The sequence below is a fragment of the Ascaphus truei genome, chromosome 2, assembly GCF_040206685.1.
Source record: "Ascaphus truei isolate aAscTru1 chromosome 2, aAscTru1.hap1, whole genome shotgun sequence".
NCBI lineage: Eukaryota > Metazoa > Chordata > Amphibia > Anura > Ascaphidae > Ascaphus > Ascaphus truei.
In genome coordinates, this window is record NC_134484.1 from 365,593,397 (window position 1) to 365,616,259 (window position 22,863).

At 45.5% G+C, this 22,863-nt stretch overlaps 1 protein-coding gene across 6 annotated transcripts in view; it reads right to left on the reverse strand.

The window, feature by feature from the left end:
- Positions 1 to 22,863, reverse strand: part of NEK10 (NIMA related kinase 10) — a 380,936-nt gene that overhangs the window by 252,787 nt on the left and 105,286 nt on the right. For all 6 annotated transcript variants that reach the window (XM_075586980.1, XM_075586978.1, XM_075586979.1 and 3 more), the window contains one exon: positions 15,206 to 15,343. In XM_075586980.1, coding sequence (XP_075443095.1) covers positions 15,206 to 15,343 — 138 coding nt within the window. The remainder of the gene's footprint in view (positions 1 to 15,205; positions 15,344 to 22,863) is intronic.

Here is a 22,863-nt window from a genome sequence, read left to right on the forward strand (position 1 = left end):
ATGCACTACTTTACTCAATATGGGCATTTTAAAGTTCCAGCTTCAACTTAATGCTGTATGCAGCTGAAATGACAAATAATTTTCTTTACTCCCCATGAGAAATCTTTTTCAAATGTCAATAGCAACCCAGCAGCAAAAAGGTCATGAAATCACTTCAAAACAATAGCAAAAAGAGAGCACACCGCTTTTTGGGGCTGCAAGAACAGATGACTATATCTGCCAATTGGTCCAGAATTAGTAAGGCAAGGTGAGTTCCGAGGGAGACCATTATCCGATTTTTGAGAAGCAACAATATACTCAGTTTCCTTCCTAAAGTGGCTAAATACCCTGGATAAAAGCAGATGTGGTGCCTATATTTAAAAAGTGAGCTAATATAGATCAGAACCGGGAAACTGCAGACCACCAAGCCTGACATAAATAATGGGGAAGCTACTTCAAAGTTAATTAAGGGGTAATATTCAGAATACCTTTTGTATAACACAATTCTATAATTGTCAGTTTGGAATTCTTTGGGGGGGGGGGAAGTAGAAATTGAGACAAAGGTAATACAGTTGATGTGGTCTTCTTAGAGCTTTGTTGAGCATGTTAGGCTTACTCAAGCTTTAAAAGCAGCATTCTGCATTAAATTTTAACTATTATTATGATTATTACAGGATTGAAGCAAGGGGCCTCCGGGGCTGAATTGAGTTAATTTCTAGGGGCCCTTTGCTTTCAGAGATAATTACCTCTGTAGTGGTGCCGGTATCTCTGCAGTTAGAAACTGTGTGCCTAAAATAATGTGCCGTGGGTCAATAGGAAACTGTGACATCTTTTTTTCCTATTAGCCAGAGTGACCGGGACATTTAAACTTCCCAGAGATACCGGCAGCACATACTAGGGATGTATCTTTGGAAGCAGGGGCTCCTCTGAGCTGAAATGAACACAGTTCCGGTCTGTAGACCCCCTCCTCAAACCTGTAATTAAAAAAAATGCAACCTGTTCTACTAATTTAATATGGTGCCACAAAAGAGCTTAGTGTACACAATAAAGGAATTTGGACTGGTGAAAATATTTGCACCTGAATTTAAAACTGGTTGAAGAAAGGTAGCAAAGAACTGTTGTAAATGAAAAAAAAAACTTTTATCATCATTTACACACAAAAAAATGTTTTCTGACTGCACAGGAAGGAATGGAGAGCAGTGTGCACATGGAGCAGGAGGGAGTGCAAAGAGAGGAAAGGAGAAACAGCAAGGTGAGTAGGAGAAAACAGAGAGACAGCAAGGAGAAGAGGAGACAGATGAGATGAGTAGGAAAGGAGAAAGTGTAGTGTGCAGACACAGAGAGGAACAGACACAGTAAAGCATGAAGTGCAAAGAGAGGGGAGGAGTGAGTGAAAAGAGGAGCAGGGCATGATAAAGGAGGTAGTAAGGCTGGGAAACTGGGACAAGAGACAGAAAGGAAATGCAGGAAGGGGTGAAAACAAAGAGTAATGTTTAATGAATAACCTTTAAGATCTGCTAGACCGGTGTATGTTACACTGGGTACAGATAGTACTAGCTGAAGTGCTCGGCTCCGCATGGGTTGCAGTACTCTGGAATCATAAAAGAAGAAGAAATTCGGCGCAACTGCGCATGTCTGAAGAATGAAGCTCCCGGATGTATCTTCAAAAAAAACTTTATTGCACACACAAGGGCTACACCGCGATCTCTGAGGGGGAGATCGCGGTGTAGCCCTTGTGTGTGCAATAAAGTTTTTTTTGAAGATACATCCGGGAGCTTCATTCTTCAGACATGCGCAGTTGCGCCGAATTTCTTCTTCTTTCCTGACGTCTCAGACGGCAGCACGCAGGAGCTGGCGAGGAGAGCGGGTCCCAGACCGGAGGAGCAGGTGAGGTAAGATTGATATTCCCCCTGCAACCGGTCAACTCTGTGGCCATGCCAAGCTCCCTCGCATTTAGCTCCAGTGTCTGACACACACCTACTGGGTGGCACTTGTGTTAAACACAGAAGCGCAGGACAGATTCTCTGCTCTGGAATCATAAAGCCTGGCTTTGCATCTTTGCATGGGTCTCTCTTCCTCCTTTACCCTCCTCTCATCAACCCCCCCACCCCTTCACCTATCTCTCTCTTCACCCCTCATCTCCCTCCCTCCCATAACTTTCCTTCATTACCTTATCATGTCCCCAATTCTTTCCGCCTCTCCCTCCTTCTCCAGCATTCTTACATTCTCCTCATGTGCCAACTAACTTCCTCTCTATCTTTCTTCATATATACATACACACACACACACACACACACACACACACACACACACACACACACACACATAAGGACACACATACATATACCTACATATACCGCCCGTTACCCCCCTCTCCCCCCCAACCTATTCATGTTCCCTCCCCTGTCTCCCCCCTCCTATCTCTCCATGGAAAGTCCCTTCCCTCCCTCCCCCCAGGCTTCCATCCCTACCTAGCCCTGTCTCCTACTCCTTTCCCTCTTTCTCACCTCTTTCCTCTATCTCTTAAGTTTCTATCAGGGAATACAGAAAAACTGAAAGCTGCAGCATCCCAGGAGGACAGAGTTAAAAAAATGTGTTAAACTCTACAAGCTGAATCCCGTTATAACGCGGTGCTCGGAGTCCCCATAATGAGACTGCATTATAACCGGGATCGCGTTACCCGGGATTGAGAAATGGCTGCCACGCGAGGCCTTAACCGCCATCTGCATCCCTCTCTTCTCTGCAGCTCTCTCGTATCTCCTTGATTCATCAGGCTGCGCCCACGTGCATGCCAATTGGAGAGTGTATCCAGTATTCCAAGTGTCCCTCCTCAAACTAACCAGGCCTAATCCTTTCCCTACTCGCGTTCTCACTAGTCTCACTCCCATCATGGTGAAGGGGCAACAGGAGTGTGAAGTTTGAGCTATATGTGTATAACAATGCTCATCTCCAAAGCAGACCCGCAGAGCTAAAGTAGGGGTCAACGATCACAAACCTGAGCCAGGGGACAGAGTCCTGTTAAAGTAGTCATAGTCAGGATACAAGTGGCAGAGATGCAAGGTCGGGGTCACAGGCTGAGGTCATCAAAAGGGAATCCACAGAGAATCCACAGGCAGGGGACAGGTCAGCCAGAGCTGCAGACAAACAGGAACTTAGAACTGTCACGCTGCGCTCACCACAAACAGGACTGAAGAGGTGGGGATGGAAAGACACCGACCCACAACCACGCAGTCCTGTACGGAATGCGTAGTCCAAGTCGTACAGCGTAGTAGGGTTGGAGAGGTCGGGGTAATCAGGGTACTTGCCGTAGTTCTGGGTTGGAGAGTGGAGGATGGTAGATTTCCATAGCCAATGTCCAGGGTCAGAGAAGGTAGAATGGTCAAGGTCAAAGCGTAGGAGAGTGTAGGAATCCGAAGAACAGCCAGGATCAGGACAGGAGAGAACAGACAGGAAAAGGCCAAGCAGGGATCAAGACACAACGAAACACCAGCAGTGAGCACAATGCATAAACAGGAGTTTATGCTCAGCAAGGAATGACAGACAGGAGTAGGTATATAAGGAGGAAGGATCCAATTACCTTGCAGGGGTGTGATCCGGTCCTCCAATGGCGTCAGGGAGGTAATAATCTGAAACAGCCTACAGGTCAGACTTCCCTGGTAATTAATTTGGTTGCCAGGCAACCCGCGCGCGTGCGCGATGCGCGGCGCGCTGACGTCACGCGGACGTGCGGCCGAGATTCCTCCCCGTGGGAGGCGCCGATGGCTCCCTTCAGAGCGTGCACGCACCGGCTTTGCAGTACGCGGGCGTGTGGGTCTGCCGTGTGACGCGTCAGCCAGGCGGTTTCCGGCAGGGGTTGCAGCAGCTGTTACAGTATCCCCCCCTTGAGGGGAGACCTCCGGGCGACCCATGGATGGTTTATTAGGATGACTACGGTGGAAGGCATGAATTAGACAGTTAGCATGTACCTGACTATGAGGAATCCACTCTCTCTCCTCCGGGCCATAGCCCTTCCAGTGTATGAGATATTGCAATTCTCCTCTGGACATTCTGGAGTTGAGGATGGTCTGTACCTCATATTCTTGTTGACCCTCCACCAGTATGGATTGCGGAGGTTTAGGTTGTCCTTTGGAGGATGAGTCTTGTAGACAGGGTTTCAGAAAGGAGGAGTGAAAGACGGAGGGAATCCTCATATTTTTTGGCAGTTCTAGCCGGTAGGCTACCGGGTTGATCCTTTTAGTGATACGGAATGGTCCGATAAAGCGCGGTGCCAGTTTGGGTGAGGTTACCTTTAAACAAATGTTTTTTTGTGGATAACCAGACCCTTAGTCCTACAGATCTTCTGGCATAAGTCTTGTAAGTGGAGGATCCTGTCCTCTGCGGCCGGGACTCCAGACTTCGAGATAAGAGAAGGGAGTGCAGAAGGGTGGAAGCCATAGTTGACCATGAACGGTGACTGTTGGGACGATTCATTCCGAAGATTATTATGGGAGAATTCTGCCCACGGGAGAAGTTCCGCCCAGTCGTCTTGAGTATCGGCAACAAAACACCTTAAAAATTGTTCCAGAGACTGATTTGTGCATTCCGTTTGCCCATTGGTCTGGGGGTGATAGCCTGATGAAAAGTGCAGTGTGACGTCCAGACTCTTACAAAACGACCACCAGAACCGGGAGGTGAATTGGGATCCTCTGTCAGATACTATGACCTGGGGGGTCCAATGTAACCTGAAGATCTCCCTGATGAAAACGTCGGACAACATGGGCGCGGTGGGTAGACCCTTCATCGGGATGAAGTGTGCCTGTTTAGAAAACCTGTCCACCACTACAAGTATGGTATCCTTGCCTCTAGATTTAGGCAACTCAACGATAAAGTCCATAGATATGTGTGTCCATGGACGTTCCAGGATGGGTAAAGGTTGAAGGAGACCCGCAGGTCTGTTGCGTGGAGTTTTGTTCCGTGCACAAGTAGAGCATGTAGCTACGAAAGCTTGTATGTCTCTACGCATGTTGGGCCACCAGAACGTGCGTTCTATGAGGTCGGTAGTTCTCTTGGAGCCAGGATGACCAGCTGTCTTGGACAAATGTCTCCACTCCATGACTCTCCTCTGGTATTGAAGTGGGGTGAACAAACGATCCTCCAGAACCTTGAGTCCTGCTGGGATGTTGCTCTGGGCCTTGGTAATATCAGACAATGCACTGAAAGCATTGGCTGCCACAATGCAAGTGGATGGGAGAATGGTCTCCTGCTGTTCCACCTTGTTATCCTCTACCAGGAATTGTCGAGACAAGGCGTCGGCTTTTAAGTTCTTAGACCCTGGGATATATTAAGCAGAGTAGATGCGGCGGTAACCTTACGCCCTGGGGTGTCAAACACCCTTCTGAGCTCGGCGATGAAGAGGGCGAGATCTGACGTCAGATCGGGGCGTTGCTCCCAGATGGGAGAGGCCCAGGCTAGAGCGGCGTCAGTCAACAAGGAGAGTATGTACGCGACCTTTGATCATGAGGAAGGGAAGTGAGAGGGAAGCAGCTCAAACTATATGGAGCACTGGTTCAGAAACCCCCGACAACCGGTGGGATCCCCTGCATAGCGGTTGGGTGTAGGTAGTCGTGGCTCAGAGGTAGGTGTCGTGGGGACGGGAGCAGTTGCGATTGGGCCGGTGTTGGCTGTAGACAAGGTCAGGCGTCTAACTTGCTCAGTAAGGGTGTCAACGTCTTGTTTAAGTTGGGAGACTAGTTGTTCCTTAAGTGTGAATGATCCGGAAGCATTCCTCATATGTGTTTAAACGTCGGGCCACCACAGCGGGGTCCATGTTTGTTGGGCTGAGCATATTGTCCCGCTGCACTCACCACAAACAGGACTGAAGACCGCGGGGCTGAGGTGGGGATGGAAAGACACCGACTCACAACCACGCAGTCCTCTCCAGAATGCGTAGTCCAAGTCGTACAGCGTAGTAGGGTTGGAGAGGTCAGGGTAATCAGGGTACTTGCTGTAGTTCTGGGTTGGAGAGTGGAGGATGGTAGATTTCCGTAGCCAATGTCCAGGGTCAGAGAAGGTAGAATGGTCAAGGAACGTAGCCGGGGTCAAAGCATAGGAGAGTGTAGGAATCCGAAGAACAGCCAGGATCAGGACAGGAGAGAACAGACAGGAAAAGGCCAAGCAGGGATCAAGACACAACGAAACACCAGCAGTGAGCACAATGCATAAACAGGAGTTTATGCTCAGCAAGGAATGACAGACAGGAGTAGGTATATAAGGAGGAAGGATCCAATTACCTTGCAGGGGTGTGATCCGGTCCTCCAATGGCGTCAGGCAGGTAATAATCTGAAACAGCCTACAGGTCAGGCTTCCCTGGTAATTAATTTGGTTGCCGGGCAACCCGCGCGCGCATGCTGACGTCACGCGGACGTGCGGCCCAGATTCCTCCCCGTGGGAGGCGCCGACGGCTCCCTTCAGAGCGTGCGCGCACCAGCTTGGCAGTGCGCGGGCGTGTGGGTCTGCCGTGTGACGCGTCAGCCGGGTGGTTTCCAGCGGGGGTTGCGGCGGCTGTTACAAGAACAAGACTCAAGAACAGGAACCAGGAACAAGACTAGTATACAGGAACAAGAGCTGATGAGGTCCAGGAACACACGAAATAGAATACCATGCTAGGACAGGGACTGGGAGAAAATGACTGCTATTTAAAGCCCTAGAGCAGGTGCAGCCAATTACCAATGGCAACAAGATGTTTGCCAGGAACCAAGATAGCATCAATGGCCACATAAAGTTCCAGCAAAACTCCAGACCGGAACCCTTACAGTACTCCCTCCCCTCATTCAGGAAAGACCTCAGGGTAATCAGAACCTGGCTTGATCAGTGATCTTGGTGACTTGGAATTATTGCTAAACAGTCTCTGGTAGGTAGCAGACAGAGAAATCCGTTAATGACAGACCGCTGACTTGGAATAAGTCTGTGGCTTACGTTTAACAGATTTGATTTGGGATCATCTCTTCTGGGTGGCAGATTTTAGGTAAAACCCTTCCTTTGCTTCTGTCACCTCTGACGGTTGGCAAAGAGCAAAAGTAATCAGTCAACCTACAACTCTGGGACAGAAAGCAGTGGTACTGTAAAGTTTGATATACAGAATACATCAGAAGAATTGAGCTGTTGGTGGCAACCAGATTTTTCAAACACAAAAAACAGCTGCTCATGAGTAGTGTCCCAAGAAAACTCTGACTTGATAACATAATTGGAAGACTTTGGTAACATTACAGACATAATTAACTCAGAGGCTAAGATTTGCTACTCTGCCAATTGCATATACATAGATACCAGTTCATAATGAGAGTCAGAATTCTTGGACATGCAGAGTGTTAGGAAATCTGGGGACTCAGGTATAGGCTTTATAGTTCACTTAAACAGGGAAGCGGGGGAAATGGAGTGGTGTAATCAAACATATCCCAAATCAGTGTCAATTCTGTAGATGTGGTGACAGGAAATCCAAGTGTACTTAGAAAAAAAGAAAGGAATAGAAATAGTGCAGACGGTATATGATATACAAATACACTTTATGATAGTAACAAATAACCCTCTAAAATCGAGGCTTACAGGAAATAAAATCTTTTGAGCATAAAACTCTAGTAGTGATTCCCAGAGGGTTGAGTGAGTCACGATCTCACCGCTCCTCTCGGGTCCGTCTCATCTGGTCGCATCCCTTCTGGTTGCACATCACACCAGTTCCAGTCACAGCCATCAGCAGTCGAAGGAGAAGCTTCTCTCCATCTCCACTCTCTGCTTTCTGGGTCACTGGTAGTCTTTACGACTCTGCATTTCGCGGTTCATCAGCAGTCATAGCCCCCTCCAACATCTACACATCTACAGTAAATAACCCATCGACAATTGCAAAGCTCAAAAGTGATTGGACACATATGTAATTGCTAAGTGCCTGTCATCAGTGGAGAATAAAGTCGGAATGGGTAAATAACATCTACACATTCTCACAGATATTAAAAATAGTAATGTCATGCATGATCTCATCTTAATACAATACTTATATTTAATAACAATCACTAGAATACTAGTTAATATATTCAAGATACACATTTTATACATAAAACATAAAATACATAAAAAACATACAGAAAGTATGATTAAATTATTAATCTTTATATACTGTACGTCTGTTTTAGTGGCCAATAAATTTAAACAGGGAATAAAATATACCTAACACCCTCCATTGCACATTAGAGATCATTTCCTGTTGTTTCTCCATGCAGGGAAGACATAGAGATAAGAAAACTGTTATATATCAATGTAATGTTATAATTAATTTCTCACACTTACAGCAGTATAAGACAGTCTCCATCGATTTTAGGATTCCCTCCCCCTTACAACACTATGGCCCCTTAGACTCCACCTCTCTGCTCTGTCACTCCTGTGACATCACTGGGGTGATTTTTCATCACTAAGATATTTGGCGCCAATTTTTTCACACTGGGTGAGGTGTAGGGTATATCTGGGTTTGCTTGTCACTTATTTATTTGCTACTTATTTATTTGCTCTTGAGAAAGGTACCAGTGGGGACTGAAACGTTGAGTCAATAAATACAGGTAAACCCCGTTATAGCGCGGTCCTCGGGGTCCACCCCGAGACCACCGCGTTAGTAAAGGGGTCGCGCTAATTTAAAAAAAAAATGGCCACCGCGCGCCTGATCGGGAGGGAGGGAGTGAGGAGGGAAGGAAGGAAGAGGCCTGCACAACATGCGGCCCGTCTGGCCTCTCTGTGGGGCCCGCGATGACTCTGGCTGGGCGCCAGTTAATTAAATAAATTTAAAAAAAAAAGTTTAAAAAAACGGCGGCGATGAGGGGGGGGTTGGGCTGCTGACATGTGAGGGGGGGTGGGCTGCTGACATGTGAGGGGAGGCGTGGGCTGCTGACATGTGAGTGTATTGTGAGAGCTGAGTGCTGTGAGAGCTGTGTGCTGTGAGAGTGTGCTGTGTGCAGTGTGCAGTGAGAGTGTGCTGTGAGCAGTGTGCAGTGAGAGTGTGTGCAGTGAGTGTGTGTGCAGTGAGTGCTGGGAGTGTCTGGTGTGTGCAGTGTGCAGTGGGAGTGTGTGCAGTGGGAGTGTGTGCAGTGGGAGTGTGTGCAGTGGGAGTGTGTGCAGTGGGAGTGTGTGCGTGCAGTGGAAGTGTGTGCATGCAGTGGGAGTGTGTGCGTGCAGTGGGAGTGTGTGCGTGCAGTGGGAGTGTGTGCGTGCAGTGGGAGTGTGTGCGTGCAGTGGGAGTGCATGCAGTGGGAGTGTGTGCAGTGGGAGTGCGTGCAGTGGGAGTGTGTGTGTGCAGTGGGAGTGTGTGTGTGCAGTGGGAGTGTGTGCGTGCAGTGGGAGTGTGTGCGTGCAGTGGGAGTGTGTGCGTGCAGTGGGAGTGTGTGCGTGCAGTGGGAGTGGGAGTGTGCAGTGGCAGTGGGAGTGTGCACTGGGAGTGTGCAGTGGGAGTGGGAGTGTGCAGTGGGAGTGTGCAGTGGGAGTGGGAGTGTGCAGTGGGAGGGAGTGTGCAGTGGGGGTGTGTGCGTGCAGTGGGAGTGTGTGCGTGCAGTGGGAGTGTGCGCATGCAGTGGGAGTATGTGCGTGCAGTGGGAGTGTGTGCGTGTAGTGTAGAGTGTGTGCGTGCAGTGTAGAGTGTGTGCAGTGTGTGCAGTGTAGTGTGTGCAGTGTAGAGTGTGTGCTGGGAGTGTGTGCAGTGAGTGTGTGCAGTGTGCTGTGAGCAGTGTGTGTGCAGTGTGCAGTGTGTGCAGTGTGTGCAGTGAGAGTGTGTGCAGTGAGAGTGTGTGCAGTGAGAGTGTGTGCAGTGAGTGTGCAGTGTGTGCAGTGTGCAGTGAGCAGTGTGTGCAGTGAGCAGTGTGTGCAGTGAGCAGTGTGTGCATTGAGCAGTGTGTGCAGTGAGCAGTGTGTGCATTGAGCAGTGTGTGCAGTGAGCAGTGTGTACAGTGAGCAGTGTGTGCTGTGTGCAGTGTGTGCAGTGAGAGTGTGCAGTGTGTGCAGTGTGCAAAAAAGAAAAAAAAGAAAAAAAAAATATTTTTTTAAACGGGAGCCACGTGAAAACCGCATTATAACCGATTCGCGTTATAACGGGTCGCGTTATAACGGGGTTTACCTGTATCACCTTTTTGCAAATAGGAGTGCCTGTCTTGTTTTATATTTATATATATATATAATGGGGGTTGAGAGTTTATTGTGCACGAATATACAATATAACAAAGTGTTTGGTTAGACAAATACAATTGTGAGTCATGACAATAGTTACAGCGCTAAGTATGATTATTATTATTTTTAGGATTAAGGATTACAGTATGCTTCCCTAAAGCTCAAGTTCAATGTAAATGCTGTAACATTAAATGCAATCATTGTTGAGTAGGCAGAATATAAAAAGAAAATGGCAGTATTGTCATCAGAAGAAGCAGTTATCTTAGTTCTAAATAAGATTTTACAAAATTGAACTGGTTCCCCTTAACCCAGTCAATCTTTAAGTGAAAATTACCTTTTTTTGTGAATCTTTTCTTTATTTTCACTGGGTTGGCTTAATACTGCCTCTCTCGTGTTTCCTCTACTGTTGGCCCAATCGGCCATAAACCATTAAAATGTGTGCTATTATTAAAAATAAGTATCAGCCACCAATATTTAATATTTAACCACCTTTGGTGCACTTTGAGTACAAGCAATAACTGATTGTCTTTACTATTAACTCTTATCTTATTTGTAAAGAACATGTCACTATATTACATTCAAAGCACATGGGGACAGGGTGATTTGCACTAGGTGCGCTAGCATTAGAGGTGATCAGGCTGCGGTCTGAGGGATTGCGGAGGAGAGCAAAGACTGCTGCGGAGAGGCTTTGGACAGTGTTGGCACAGCATCACAATACGTCATCACAGCATCACGCCAGATGCGGGGCGGAGTCTGAACGTGAACCAGGAAGTGGCAGGCACTTCAACACTTGACACTAGTCCGGCGCTGCACACGGATGACTAAAACCCTCCAGGACAACAATTACTCTCTATTCAGATGCCAAAGACACCACTGATAAGCATTTGATATACAACCTGCATTTTAACGATCTAATCCATGAGTGAGATTCCACAAGTCTCTTTTTTATGTTGTTTTGTTACAAAATGTTAGACGTTATTGTACCATGTGATATCTTTCTTCTTTTACATATCTGTGTTATTTATCCTCATGCAATGAGCATTTCCATATAGCCATTGGAGTTAAGTATTCTACAATATGTTCCTTCATCATCTATGCATGCTAATTGGCATTGTATAAGCAGTCCATTTATACCATTGTGTATAGTATCACTTAACACTATTTCCCACACATGACCCTTGATGGGAATTAAGGGTACAAGTGTTTGATCAGTAATGATTTATTTTGTACACAGTGTGGTGATACATTGCATCAGTCGATATATTTGAAGTTAAACACGGATTTAATTTTGTTTGTTTTGCATATTAATCATTCCACACATCGATCCTGAGGACCAGCACCAAGGAGGACTTTTTATTAAACACATGGGGACATGGCAGACAGACACCCTGCGAGTCAGCAGTGACAGGAGCCAGCTGGGGGCTTGTACCGGGGACAGATTATTTTGTGCTGCTCAGCTCTGAATGGATACAGATCCAATCCCTTTTGCCTGACTGGCACGAGCGCCGCCGCCCGCCTCTTGCTGTCAATCAATGCCTCCTCCCACTCAGTGATTGGGCGAGCCACGCCGGATGTCACTACTGGGGGCAGAGACTGTTGGAGACGGGGTGCTGCTATTGGGCCGAGGGTGGAGGTCCGGCCAGCCACGGAGGGGTTGGGATTGGTTGTGGGCTCCTGCCACGCATACTCAGTAAATACAGACACTGAGGGGAGAGGAGGCTGCCTCGCCAGCTCCCAAAATCGACTCATCCTGGGATTTTCCAATGTGTACATCCATGACAATGAACATCCATAAATATACATTGCATCAAACATAATACATATAATATACAAACACTTAAGTATATTATGCAATATATCGAAATTTAAAAATCATAAAATATAATGACTTTTATTACATACAACAAAAATAAATTAATAGTGCAAACATACTTATTTACGAAAAGGGTATGAATGTACATATTGATACAGTTCATAAAAAACTATTTTAATTGGGAGCTTGCCCTTTCTAGGTTTCAGAGGCAACTCAGACTAAAGGAGTTATTTTCTCCCAAGGGTGACCAAATAAACACGACCAGTGTGAAACAGACCGCACCTTGCAAAGGTTAAAGCCTATTCAAACCTTTTTCTAATAACCCATCCATTTTGACATTTATGAGACTTATCAGGAATAATTATTTATCCTTTATGAGAAAGTACTCTAATATAACACCCAGTGAATTTAGGATTTTGAAAAGATTTAGCACTAATCAGGAGCTAGTTATTAGACCTGGTGATAAGGGTGGAGGGTTGCAGTACAAAACCATACTGACTATTGCAATGAGATTGCGATACAGTTATCAGATAGAAACTGCTACAAACCCCTCGTGATAGATCCCACTTAACATTTTAAGAAAGAGATCGACACAAATATTTTATGGGGGTTTAGTAATAACTGGTTAAATGAGGACACTGTCGAATTCCTGATGCAAAAATACCTTAAAACACCAATTATATATACCCTACCAAACATTCAAAAGTCTCTTGTTAACCCACCAGGGCAGCCAATTATTTCAGCTAGGGGTTCCCTTAGTCAACCTCTAGCACAATGTGTGGACTTTCATTTACACCCAGTTGTCAAATCAATACCCACCTATATATCTGATACAGCTGATTTTTTTAACAAATTGTTCAAAGTTACAGGGGATATGTGAGACATTATCTTTGTCACATTGAATGTAACTAGCTTGTACACGAATATAAAACATGCAGATGGTATTGAAGCATTGAGAACATGCCTTAGTTCTTTCGCCTGCTATACTGGATGCCCTGTTGAGTATTTATTACTCCTGGTTGAAATAATTCTAAACAAAAACTATTTACGCTTTATTTGCCAACATTATGGCGTCTAATATGGCCCCTGCTTATGCCAATATTTTTATGTGAGTAAATGAATATACACACATGTTGGGTAATGAACTGTATGCTAGTCATATTAAATTGTACACTAGGTACATTGTATATGTTTTGCTTTGGAGTGGTAGTGAGGCTACACTTAATGAGCTCATAAGCCAACTCAACCATCTTGATTTCACTATCAGGTTTACCCTGACCAGCAGCAGCACTACTATTAACTTCCTTGATATCACGATAGAGAAGACTCTTGACAGGCTTGCATACAAAAGTCTTCCAAAAGACTATTGCAGGAACTATTTGCTATTAGCTAGTAGTTTTCATCCAATACCCCTTAAAAAGGGATTCCCCTGTTCACAGTTAGTAAGAATTGTCACTTATACCTCCTCTGATACGTTTCACGCATACTGTAACTACTCTCACTATGCAAATCTACCTCTCCCACTGTAAACCAAAGTACAGAAAAAACAAGTGATAGACAGCACTCAAAAAATAAGATAATCTCATGCAAGTTGCAGGGTGCAAATAAAGGGAAAAAAAGAAGGACCCAATTCCTCCAAAATAATTACAAAACAGTAATAATAGTTCCAGCACTCACTGACTAGTAGAATGAATCTCAAGAGTAGGTAATTGCCAAATCAAAAAAAAGATATTTAATGTCAACACAAGTCAAATCCACGGAGCAATGTGACCAACACAAAAGCGTTTAAAATACATACTGCAAAAAAACATAGTATGCAAAAAACAGAATATCACACAATGGGAGGTGGGGTGGAGGGAGAAACAAGGGGGGGGGGGCAAAAAATGGGGATAATCAGGGTGGGCAACGTTGCAGGGACAAACCCTTTCCTCAGGCAGTCACCATTGCAGCAGGAGAGGAGAAGTGCTTGTGATTATGCTAGATGTCTTATACCCTGTGGTCTGATTTCACACAAGTTATATTCTCTCTACTTTTTCTTTGTCATACTCTTAGATTGATTACTTAGAGGTGTTTTGTGTGCTTAATCTGCTAGGGTTGCTGTTTCATTGTGTTGGGGCTTTGGGGAAGGGAAATACCTCTGTGTCCCCTTTTGGGGTACTGAGGGAATAGCCTGAGGAAGGGGTTTGTCCCGAAACGTTCCCCCCCCTGCTTATCCCAATTTTTTGCCCCCCCCCCCCATGTTTCTCCCTCCACCCCACCCCCACCTCCCATTGTTTGATATTCTGTTTTTTGCATACTATGTTTTTTTGCAGTATGTATTTTAGACGCTTTTGTGTTGGTCACATCGCTCCGTGGATTTGACTTGTGTTGACAATAAATATCTTTTTTTGATTTAGCAATTATCTACTCTTGAGATTCATTCTACTAGTCAGTGAGTGCTGGAACTATTATTACTGTTTTGTAAACCAAAGTACAAATTGTAAATAATCTTTGACTTACTTCAGACCTCTTTTCCCTGAGTTTAATGAGTATCCACTACACTAATTATATGCAAAAATAACGTCCGTTAGTTATCTCATTAGAATAGGGGGGAGAGAGACCTCTAATCAGATGCTGGCTAGCTCCACTGTCACAGTGGTCTAGGACGTTTGGACTCACCTCTGGATAGGTCGCCGCTTGACATTTTCCTGCATGCGCTTCAACCTCATCTTTAAATCTCAATGTCCTGTGTGACCACCCTCATGTGAATGTCTCGCCGCTCCAACGTGAGACATTTAAAGATGTTGCGTCAGAGCAGTAGCAATGGGACACAGCGCCAGGTGCGTGGGATATTGATTAGGGTGCGCATCTTTAAAGATGGTGTCACGATCAGCGGGCACGACGGACATTGACACAGGGCGACAGGCCTCTTTAAAGATGAAGACTGCATTGGATTTTGAGATTTAAAGATGGCGTTGGGGTCGGACTGCACAAAGCGAAATGTCAATCGGTGACCTGCATGGCGGTGAGTTATAGTGGTGGCGGACCGCCGTTGGCGCTTCGGTCGCGGCCAAACATCTCATTCCGCTGTTACAGAGCTCTACTTTCACACCTATTAAATTGGAGTATCCTAGACTATCACGTGAAGGATAAGGTGATGAGACAAAGCACTCAATATATGGCCGATATGACCAGGGTTCAGTTAAGCAATAAAACAGGTAACATAAACAAATCTATATTTTAATTTAAAGACAAACTTACTTGTTCCCTTATTATTGTCAGTTCAGAGACAATGTTCTCTGCACTGCTTTCACGGTCTCTTTTGTCTTTTCCAAATGCTGGATTGTGTAAATTAATCTCTTTCAATGCAAAAAGATTTTGTCCACTGCGTTTTCTGACCTAGACAAAGAGTTTTAGCAGAAAAGGGAGATAGGACCAAAAATGAAAAAACAAAGAAAAACTGCTTAGTATTTATCACCAAAGCAAACTAGTGTACAGCATTAAACTTTCCTTGAAATATGTTTTTATATCTCTAAGCTTTTGGAATGCTTTTAATCAGTAGCCATTTCTGAATGTTAACCTCATCCATATCTTTTTTTAAATTGCAGAATTGCATAGTTGAGAAAAGTCCAGTCCTTAGCAGACAGATGTTCAAATTTGCTGACTTTGAAGGAATCTGCTTCTGTAGCAATTTCACTCTTTTCACACTCAACATTTTTTCACAAGCAACCTTCTATTCATAGGCTCCAATTATAGAGGTTGGCAAAAATATGCTGTCTGTTAAACTTCTGCCTTAGAAAATGACTTAAATATTTAATTACTGTACTATAATATTTTACATTTAAAATGGCATTTACATTTACAGTGCTATCAGAATGTAAAGTGTTTGCAAATGTACATTTTATTTTTTTATTCTAACTATAATCATTTTGTCATTCATACCCTCAAATTACACCTTTATTGTTTCCTATGCAGGACTATTAAAAATGAAATAGTGAAATAAAAATAGATTGTAAGCTCATCTGGGCAGGGACTGTATCTGTAAAATTCCCTTGCTGCTTACAGCGCACTATACTGTAATTGTGAAGTGCTTTGAATCCCATTGGGAGAAAAATACTACATGAAATAAAGTTAATATAATTATTAAGTCTACCGTAGGACAAAAATAAATGAGTAGTAATGACATATTCAAGGTGTTCAATTTAAGAGACCATGTGTTTTTTTTTGTTTAAAGAAAAGTTAGATGGCTGAATGAATCATTTTAAATGTAAGTAGTAAACAAGGGGCTTTCCCTTTCTTTAGTTACGCCAACATGTGTAAGCAGAATCTTCCCTTTCCTTTCAAAGCAATGTGTCTCATTCTTCCGCTAATTAGTGCTCAGGACTTGAGGAGTTAAGCCCTTACAATACATTTATTTAATAAAGGCAATTACATTGTTATTTACAATAAGTTTTGGTAAGCCATGTGGGACAAGCCTTTTAAAAAAGATGGCACATTTGTGTCAAACAAAGTATGGTGTTTATTTAAACATGAAATAGAAAAAAGGCAAACAAATTTATAAAACATTGGTTGACATGTAAGCAGGGACGCCGACAGGGGGGAAGAGTTGGGTGTCCTGGGTACGGTGGCTGTGGCGAGCCCGGCCGGATGCAGTTGGACCCGGCAAGAGACAGGACCCAACTTCTGCGTCCAGCTGCTGGCCGGCTGGGCCTCTGGTTGCCGCCACCGAGCCCCAGCTCCCAGCTCTCCTCAGCTGCTGCCTCGTCCCATGCCGGGTCTCTCTCTCTCCCGCTGCTGTACACCAGAAGCTGAGCCTGTGCACCCAGCTTCCAGCGCCCACCGGTTGTAGAGAGAGAGGCCCACCGTGGGACTAGGCAGCAGCTGAGCAGGGCCGGGTTGCTGCCGTGACCCTGGCTCCTGGCTCTCCCCAGCTCCTGCTGCCTCTTCCCACACCTTCCTCTCTGTGGTGTAATGGGTACTTCCTGGTCACTGTCATGTGATGCTGTGATGTCACCACTCTGACTTCTCAACCAGGAAGAAGAGTGAGAGCCAGTAAGGATAATATCAGGGCATAGTCCGACACACAGCAGTCTGAGGTAACCAGGAGAATGACTACCTGTCAGCGGTAATAAAGAAGGATCATTCAGTAGCAACAAGGTAGTGTGTTATTGTGAAGGATGAACACTTAGACATAACACTCTCTCTCCAAAGTGAGCGCACACGGAAGTCAGGCTCACTTTCTGGCGTGCACCTGCGGGAGAGAGATTTGTATTTGAGGAGGAGGGGAACTATATTGGGGGGGGGGGTGCGAGAGGATGGTATTTGGGGGATTGTGGGAATTGTATTTGGGGGTGGTGTTTGTATATGGGAGGGTAGTAGTGGTGTTAGAATCTGGTGGGGTGTTTTAATCTGAGGTGCTGTTTTCATCTGAGAGGGTGTGTAATGTCTGTATATGGGGGTGTAATTGTATCTGTATTTGAGGGGTCTTTTGTATTGGGAGGGGGTATATTGTGTGTTTAAGGGGGGCAGTATGAGAGGGGAAATTGTGTGTGTGGCAAGGGGAGGAGGGGGAATTGAGTGTGAGGAAAGAGGGGGTTGAGTGAGAGGGGGGAAGAGTGAAAGACAGAGGGGGAGAGAAATAAAGGTGTGAAAGGGGAGGGCTCACTAGGCCGCTGATAAGGGGGGTTGGGTGTAGAAACTATATACACAATCAAATAAATTTGAACAAATCTCGAATAATAATAATCACTATATAAATATTAGAATACTGTCAAGTAGTGGGTGTACTGAAGGGGGGGGGCAAAGGGCAGGGGGGCAAAGGGCAGGGGCAAAGGGAAGGGGGGGCAAATGGCAGGGGGGGCAAATGGCAGGGGGGGCAAAGGGCAGGGGGGGCAAAGGGAAGGGGGGGGAAAAGGGAAGGAGGGCAAAGGGCAGGGGGAGGGAAAAGGGCAGGGGGGAGGGCAAAGGGCAGTGGGGGGCAAAGGGCAGGGGGGGCAAATGGCAGGGGGGGGGCAAATGGCAGGGGGGGCAAATGGCAGGGGGGGCAAATGGCAGGGGGGGAAAATGGCAGGGGGGGCAAAAGGCAGGGGGGGAAAAGGGCAGGAGGGGCAAAGGGCAGGGGGGGTAAAGGGCAGGGGGGGCAAAGGGCAGGGGGGGCAAAGGGCAGGGGGGGCAAAGTGAGGGGGGGCAAAGGGCAGGGGGGCAAAGGGCAGGGGGGGGCAAAGGGCAGGGGGGGCAAAGGGCAGGGGGGGGGAGTCAGAGACACGTGAAAGAACCCATTCCCCTGCTTTTCCTCACCTTGCACCCGGCCGCGCTCATCTTCCTCCTGGTACCGGCCGCCCTCCTCCTCCACCTCTGGCTCCTCAGCGGTGTCCATGACCCCCGGCGAGGCTGAGACGCTCCGGTGAGGAGGTGCTGTGCCCCGCCGTTGAACATGCCTTTCACGGGAGAGGCGGAGAGAGCCAGAGGAGCGCTCTCAGGTATGGGGAGCTGGGGAGCGGCCTGTGTGAGGTGAGAGCCGCAGAGAGCGTGCTCTGTGGGGGGGAGGGAGGGGGAGTGGGAGCGGTGTGTGAGGGCGAGTGCCGGGGGAGGGAGAGCGCCGGGGAAGGGTGAGAGCCGCAGAGAGCGTGCTCTGTGTGGGGGGGGGAGTGGGAGCGGTGTGTGTGAGGGAGAGCACAGGGGAAGGGTGAGAGCCGGGGGAAGGGAGCGGTGTGTGTGAGGGTGAGAGCGCCGGGGAAGGGAGCAGCCTGTGGGAGGTGAGAGCGCCGGGGAAGGGAGCGGCCTGTGGGAGGTGAGAGCGCCGGGGAAGGGAGCGGCCTGTGGGAGGTGAGAGCGCCAGGGAAGGGAGCGGCCTGTGGGAGGTGAGAGCAGGAGAGCGTGCTCTGGGGGGCCAATGAGAGCCATGGGGGGGCAGGACACAGGGGGGGGGGGGTTCAGACACACTGGCCAATGATAGCCGTGGGAGGGCGGGCGGACAGACGGACCAAGCAAATGGTCTCCAGACACCCACAAAAGATTTTCGATTATATAGATATAGATTTATATACAGGTGCAACTTTTAACATCTGTTAATGCTCATTTTACCTTTGAAATAAAATAGGAACCATATATAGCACATGTCAAACTCCCCCCCCCCCTACCCCGACTGGGAGATTATAGCTATGCGACTGCTTGGTGTAGTGCTGGTTACCTGCTTGGTACAGAAGAGATGAGTTTCCCGCGATGGTGTGGGGGTACAGGGCAGACCTTTAGGGATCCCTCTGGTTCTTCTCTTCATGGTGTCAGCTCCTCCAGACATAGGGGGCTTCAGCAATGCCTGAAGGGGGTCCCTGTTATGACAATCCTTAATCTCTCTACCTCTCTCTATACAGACTGCAGCGGAGCCAAAAGGTACAGATGAGGAAGTTCTTTATTTCAGCAGCCACAGCTGGTGTTATTGCACCGTATGCTCAAATTGATAGGGTAGATCCCTGGCTTCTGGATGGTACTGGCATGCGAGTAATGGTGAGGCCTAGCTGGATTAGGTTATGTGTTCAGCCCACGAGGGGCTGAGCACATGTCTCACTCCCAGCCAGGAGGAGACGTTCTCCAAGACATCCTTCCCCATGCAGGGGCAGGCTTGAACTAACTTGAAGATCTCACCCCATAGGGGCTGAACTTCAATCTATAATTTAGGCACTTCCTTCCTGTAGCTCAAAGAGGGAGGGCCCAGCACATGCTCCACCACACCTGTCACTCAGGAAGTCACCATGAGGAGGGGGAAAACCCCATAGGATAGCCTGTCAGTCTACATCTTATTATAACTTACATGACAGGGGAAGGTAAAGAGCTAGCTGGACCAGCCACCGCTATACTCTCCCCTAAGTGAAACATCCAACGACCTCACTTGAATACAAATGTGGGTAACATCCATCCACCTGATCTCTCAAACAAATAGAGGTTATAGCAGATGTACAAATAACCTCATACTCTACCCAGTTTACTAACCCTTTATCATCCACTGATAACAGAGATGATAATTAGATCTTATTCTCCCAATAGGTAGATGCAAGAAAAACCCTCACTTAAAATGTGGTGGGTCCGGCTTCTTGACCACTCTCACATCGAATAACTTGGTCCGGGTATAGTATACCTTAGGAGGACCAGGGAATCTCTAACATCTACTCTGTCTTTAAAGATACATGTGCCTATGAGCGATTCCTCCATTACAGAACAAATCTTGTCATCTTTATTAAACCTGTAATCACTGATTTTGGTCTTCCCTTTACCTCTGGCGGATGGTGTTAGGATGGTGTTAGGCTAGGGACAGGGGCTGGTGAGTTGGGCCTAGTAATGTCCATGACTTGTCCATGATTTGTACCGGTAGGTCGGCCACGACCTCTATGGGACGGTACGGGGATCTTCTGAAACGAATCACTCTGGCTTCTTCCCCGGGTTGGGGTCTGTAGTGGAGCAGATGTAGACGAACACCATCCGTACTCTCTCCAGTAGGCAACAAAGGAGGTTCCAAATCCGACACTACTTCATCGGAAATAGCCAAGCTCGTGAGTCTCCCAGACAAGCCCTTGCTCTTCGCCGGCAGTGACGTCGCTTCCGGTTCACAAGAAGAGATACTAACAGTAATTAAGGAACTCAGAAATACAAAAACTCCTGGCCCAGACGGACTCTCGAATAATTATTATAAAACATTTAAAGCACTTTTAGTAACCTTTTTGGGAAAACTTTTTAACTCTTTTAAAGAAATTCCTCCCTCAATGTTGAGAGCACAAATTTCTGTGATTCCAAAACCAGGTAGGGATCATAATTGCTGTAGTAATTATAGATCTATCTCACTGATCAATACCGATATAAAAATTGATAGTAAAATTATTGCAATAAAATTAATTAAACTGTTACCTAGAATAATCAACCCAGATCAGGTGGGATTTATTTTAGGGAGACAAGCAGCCGATAATATAAAGAGAGTAATAAATCTCACTCGTTTAGCAAATATATCAAAAATACTTATGTTACTAATCTCACTGGATGCTGAGAAAGCATTTGACCTAGTGGACTGGTTGTATATGTTTACAACTCTAGAGAAATTTGGAATCAGGGGAAATATACTAAATGGTAATAAAGCGCTCTATAAACAACCAGGGGCTACATTAAAGATGGCCGGGATAAGCTCCCGTGTAATTAGTATAAATAATGGGACCAGACAAGGTTGTCCATTGTCTCCCTTATTATTTGCACTGAGTGTAGAACTGTTAGCAAATAAAATTTGGATTAATAAAAATATCAAAGAACTGACAAAACAATCTAAAGAATATAAAATAGCTCTTTATGTAGATTATATTTTACTAACACTTACCAAACCACTGACATCACTTCCTAATCTATTTGAGGAGATTTCAACATTCAATTTTTTCTCAAATTATAAAATAAACAACACGAAATCAGAGGTACTAATTACTACACTAAAATTACTAAAACTACATTTCAATTTTAAAAGGGGAAGCAAATACTATCAAATATTTGGGGTTGTATTTGACTGCTAGATATTCAGAACGTTATAAGGCCAATTACCCAAAACTGTTTCAGACAATAAATAGAAATCTGAAGGAATGGAACAGGTACTGTAAATCATGGATTGGCAAAATAATATCAGTAAAGATGAATTCTCTTCCTAAATTACTCTGTTTCATAGCCTCCCAGTCTCCATTCCAACCACAATTTTAAATGATATGCATAGTAAAATTTACACTTTTAAAAAAAACGAGAATAACAAGAACCGTGCTTAATTTGTTAAGGTCAGAAGGTGGACTAGCTTTGCCGGTATTAAATAAATATTTTATTGCAGCAAAATTAAGCCACTTACCAGCCTGGCATAGACCCACCCAGGAGGTTAAATGGGTGGAAACTGAGGTAAATTAGATACCGACGCAGAATATAGATATATTACTGTGGATCCCTAAAAAGAATAGACCTCAAGAGGTATACAGTTACCCGGTTATTACATTTACATTATATATTTGGGAGAAAAGAAAGGGATTAAAGGGACATCCCTCACTTATGAACCCTCTATGCAGGAATGAGGAATTTCCCCCAGGATGTATACCGGGTAGGAATAATATTTGAATCTTAAGAGAAATACTTAGGATTAAAGATGTTATGTTTCAGGGGAAAATATATACATTTGAAGAAATACAATATTCCACTCTCAAGAGTATTTCAGATACACACAAGTTAGGCATTTTATCATATCAAAATCTTTCCCGCAAGGGGATACACAATTAACCAAATTTGTAGAAAGGTGCACAGTACAAACACACCAGAGAGGGTTGATATCAAATATATTTTCTAGACTGTGCTCTCGTGACAAAAGTGAAAAAACACCGTATATGACTCAATGGGAAAAATATATAGGAGCAGAGATTTCTAAAGAAGATTGGGCAGAGATCTGGGAGGCAGCAGCGAGCTCATCTCTCTGCACCATTATCAAAGAAAAAAGGTATAACATTATGATGAGATGATATTTAACATCATATAGGATTGGACATATTTATAAGGGAGCAAGTGCGCTGTGCTGGAGAAATTGTGGCTGTAATAATTTCATATATTCTGGACCTGCCCAAAGGTTGTTCCCTTTTAGAGGAAAATTATAAGAAAGATCACCAGGGTGTTTGAGGTTCTCTGCCAATGGCCCCCGTAATATTGATCCTAGGAAAACCAGTGCCCAATGTGTCATATGTCTCAAACAAATTTAACGCACATCTGTTTACAGCAGCCAGATGCACAGAGCACTCCAATGGAAGCAAATTAATATACCATCATATCAAGTTGTTCAAGAGAATGTGCGACATGTTTTAGAAATGGAAAAATTGACGACATATATTAATAATACTATGGATACATTTCAAACAAACTGGAATTCCTGG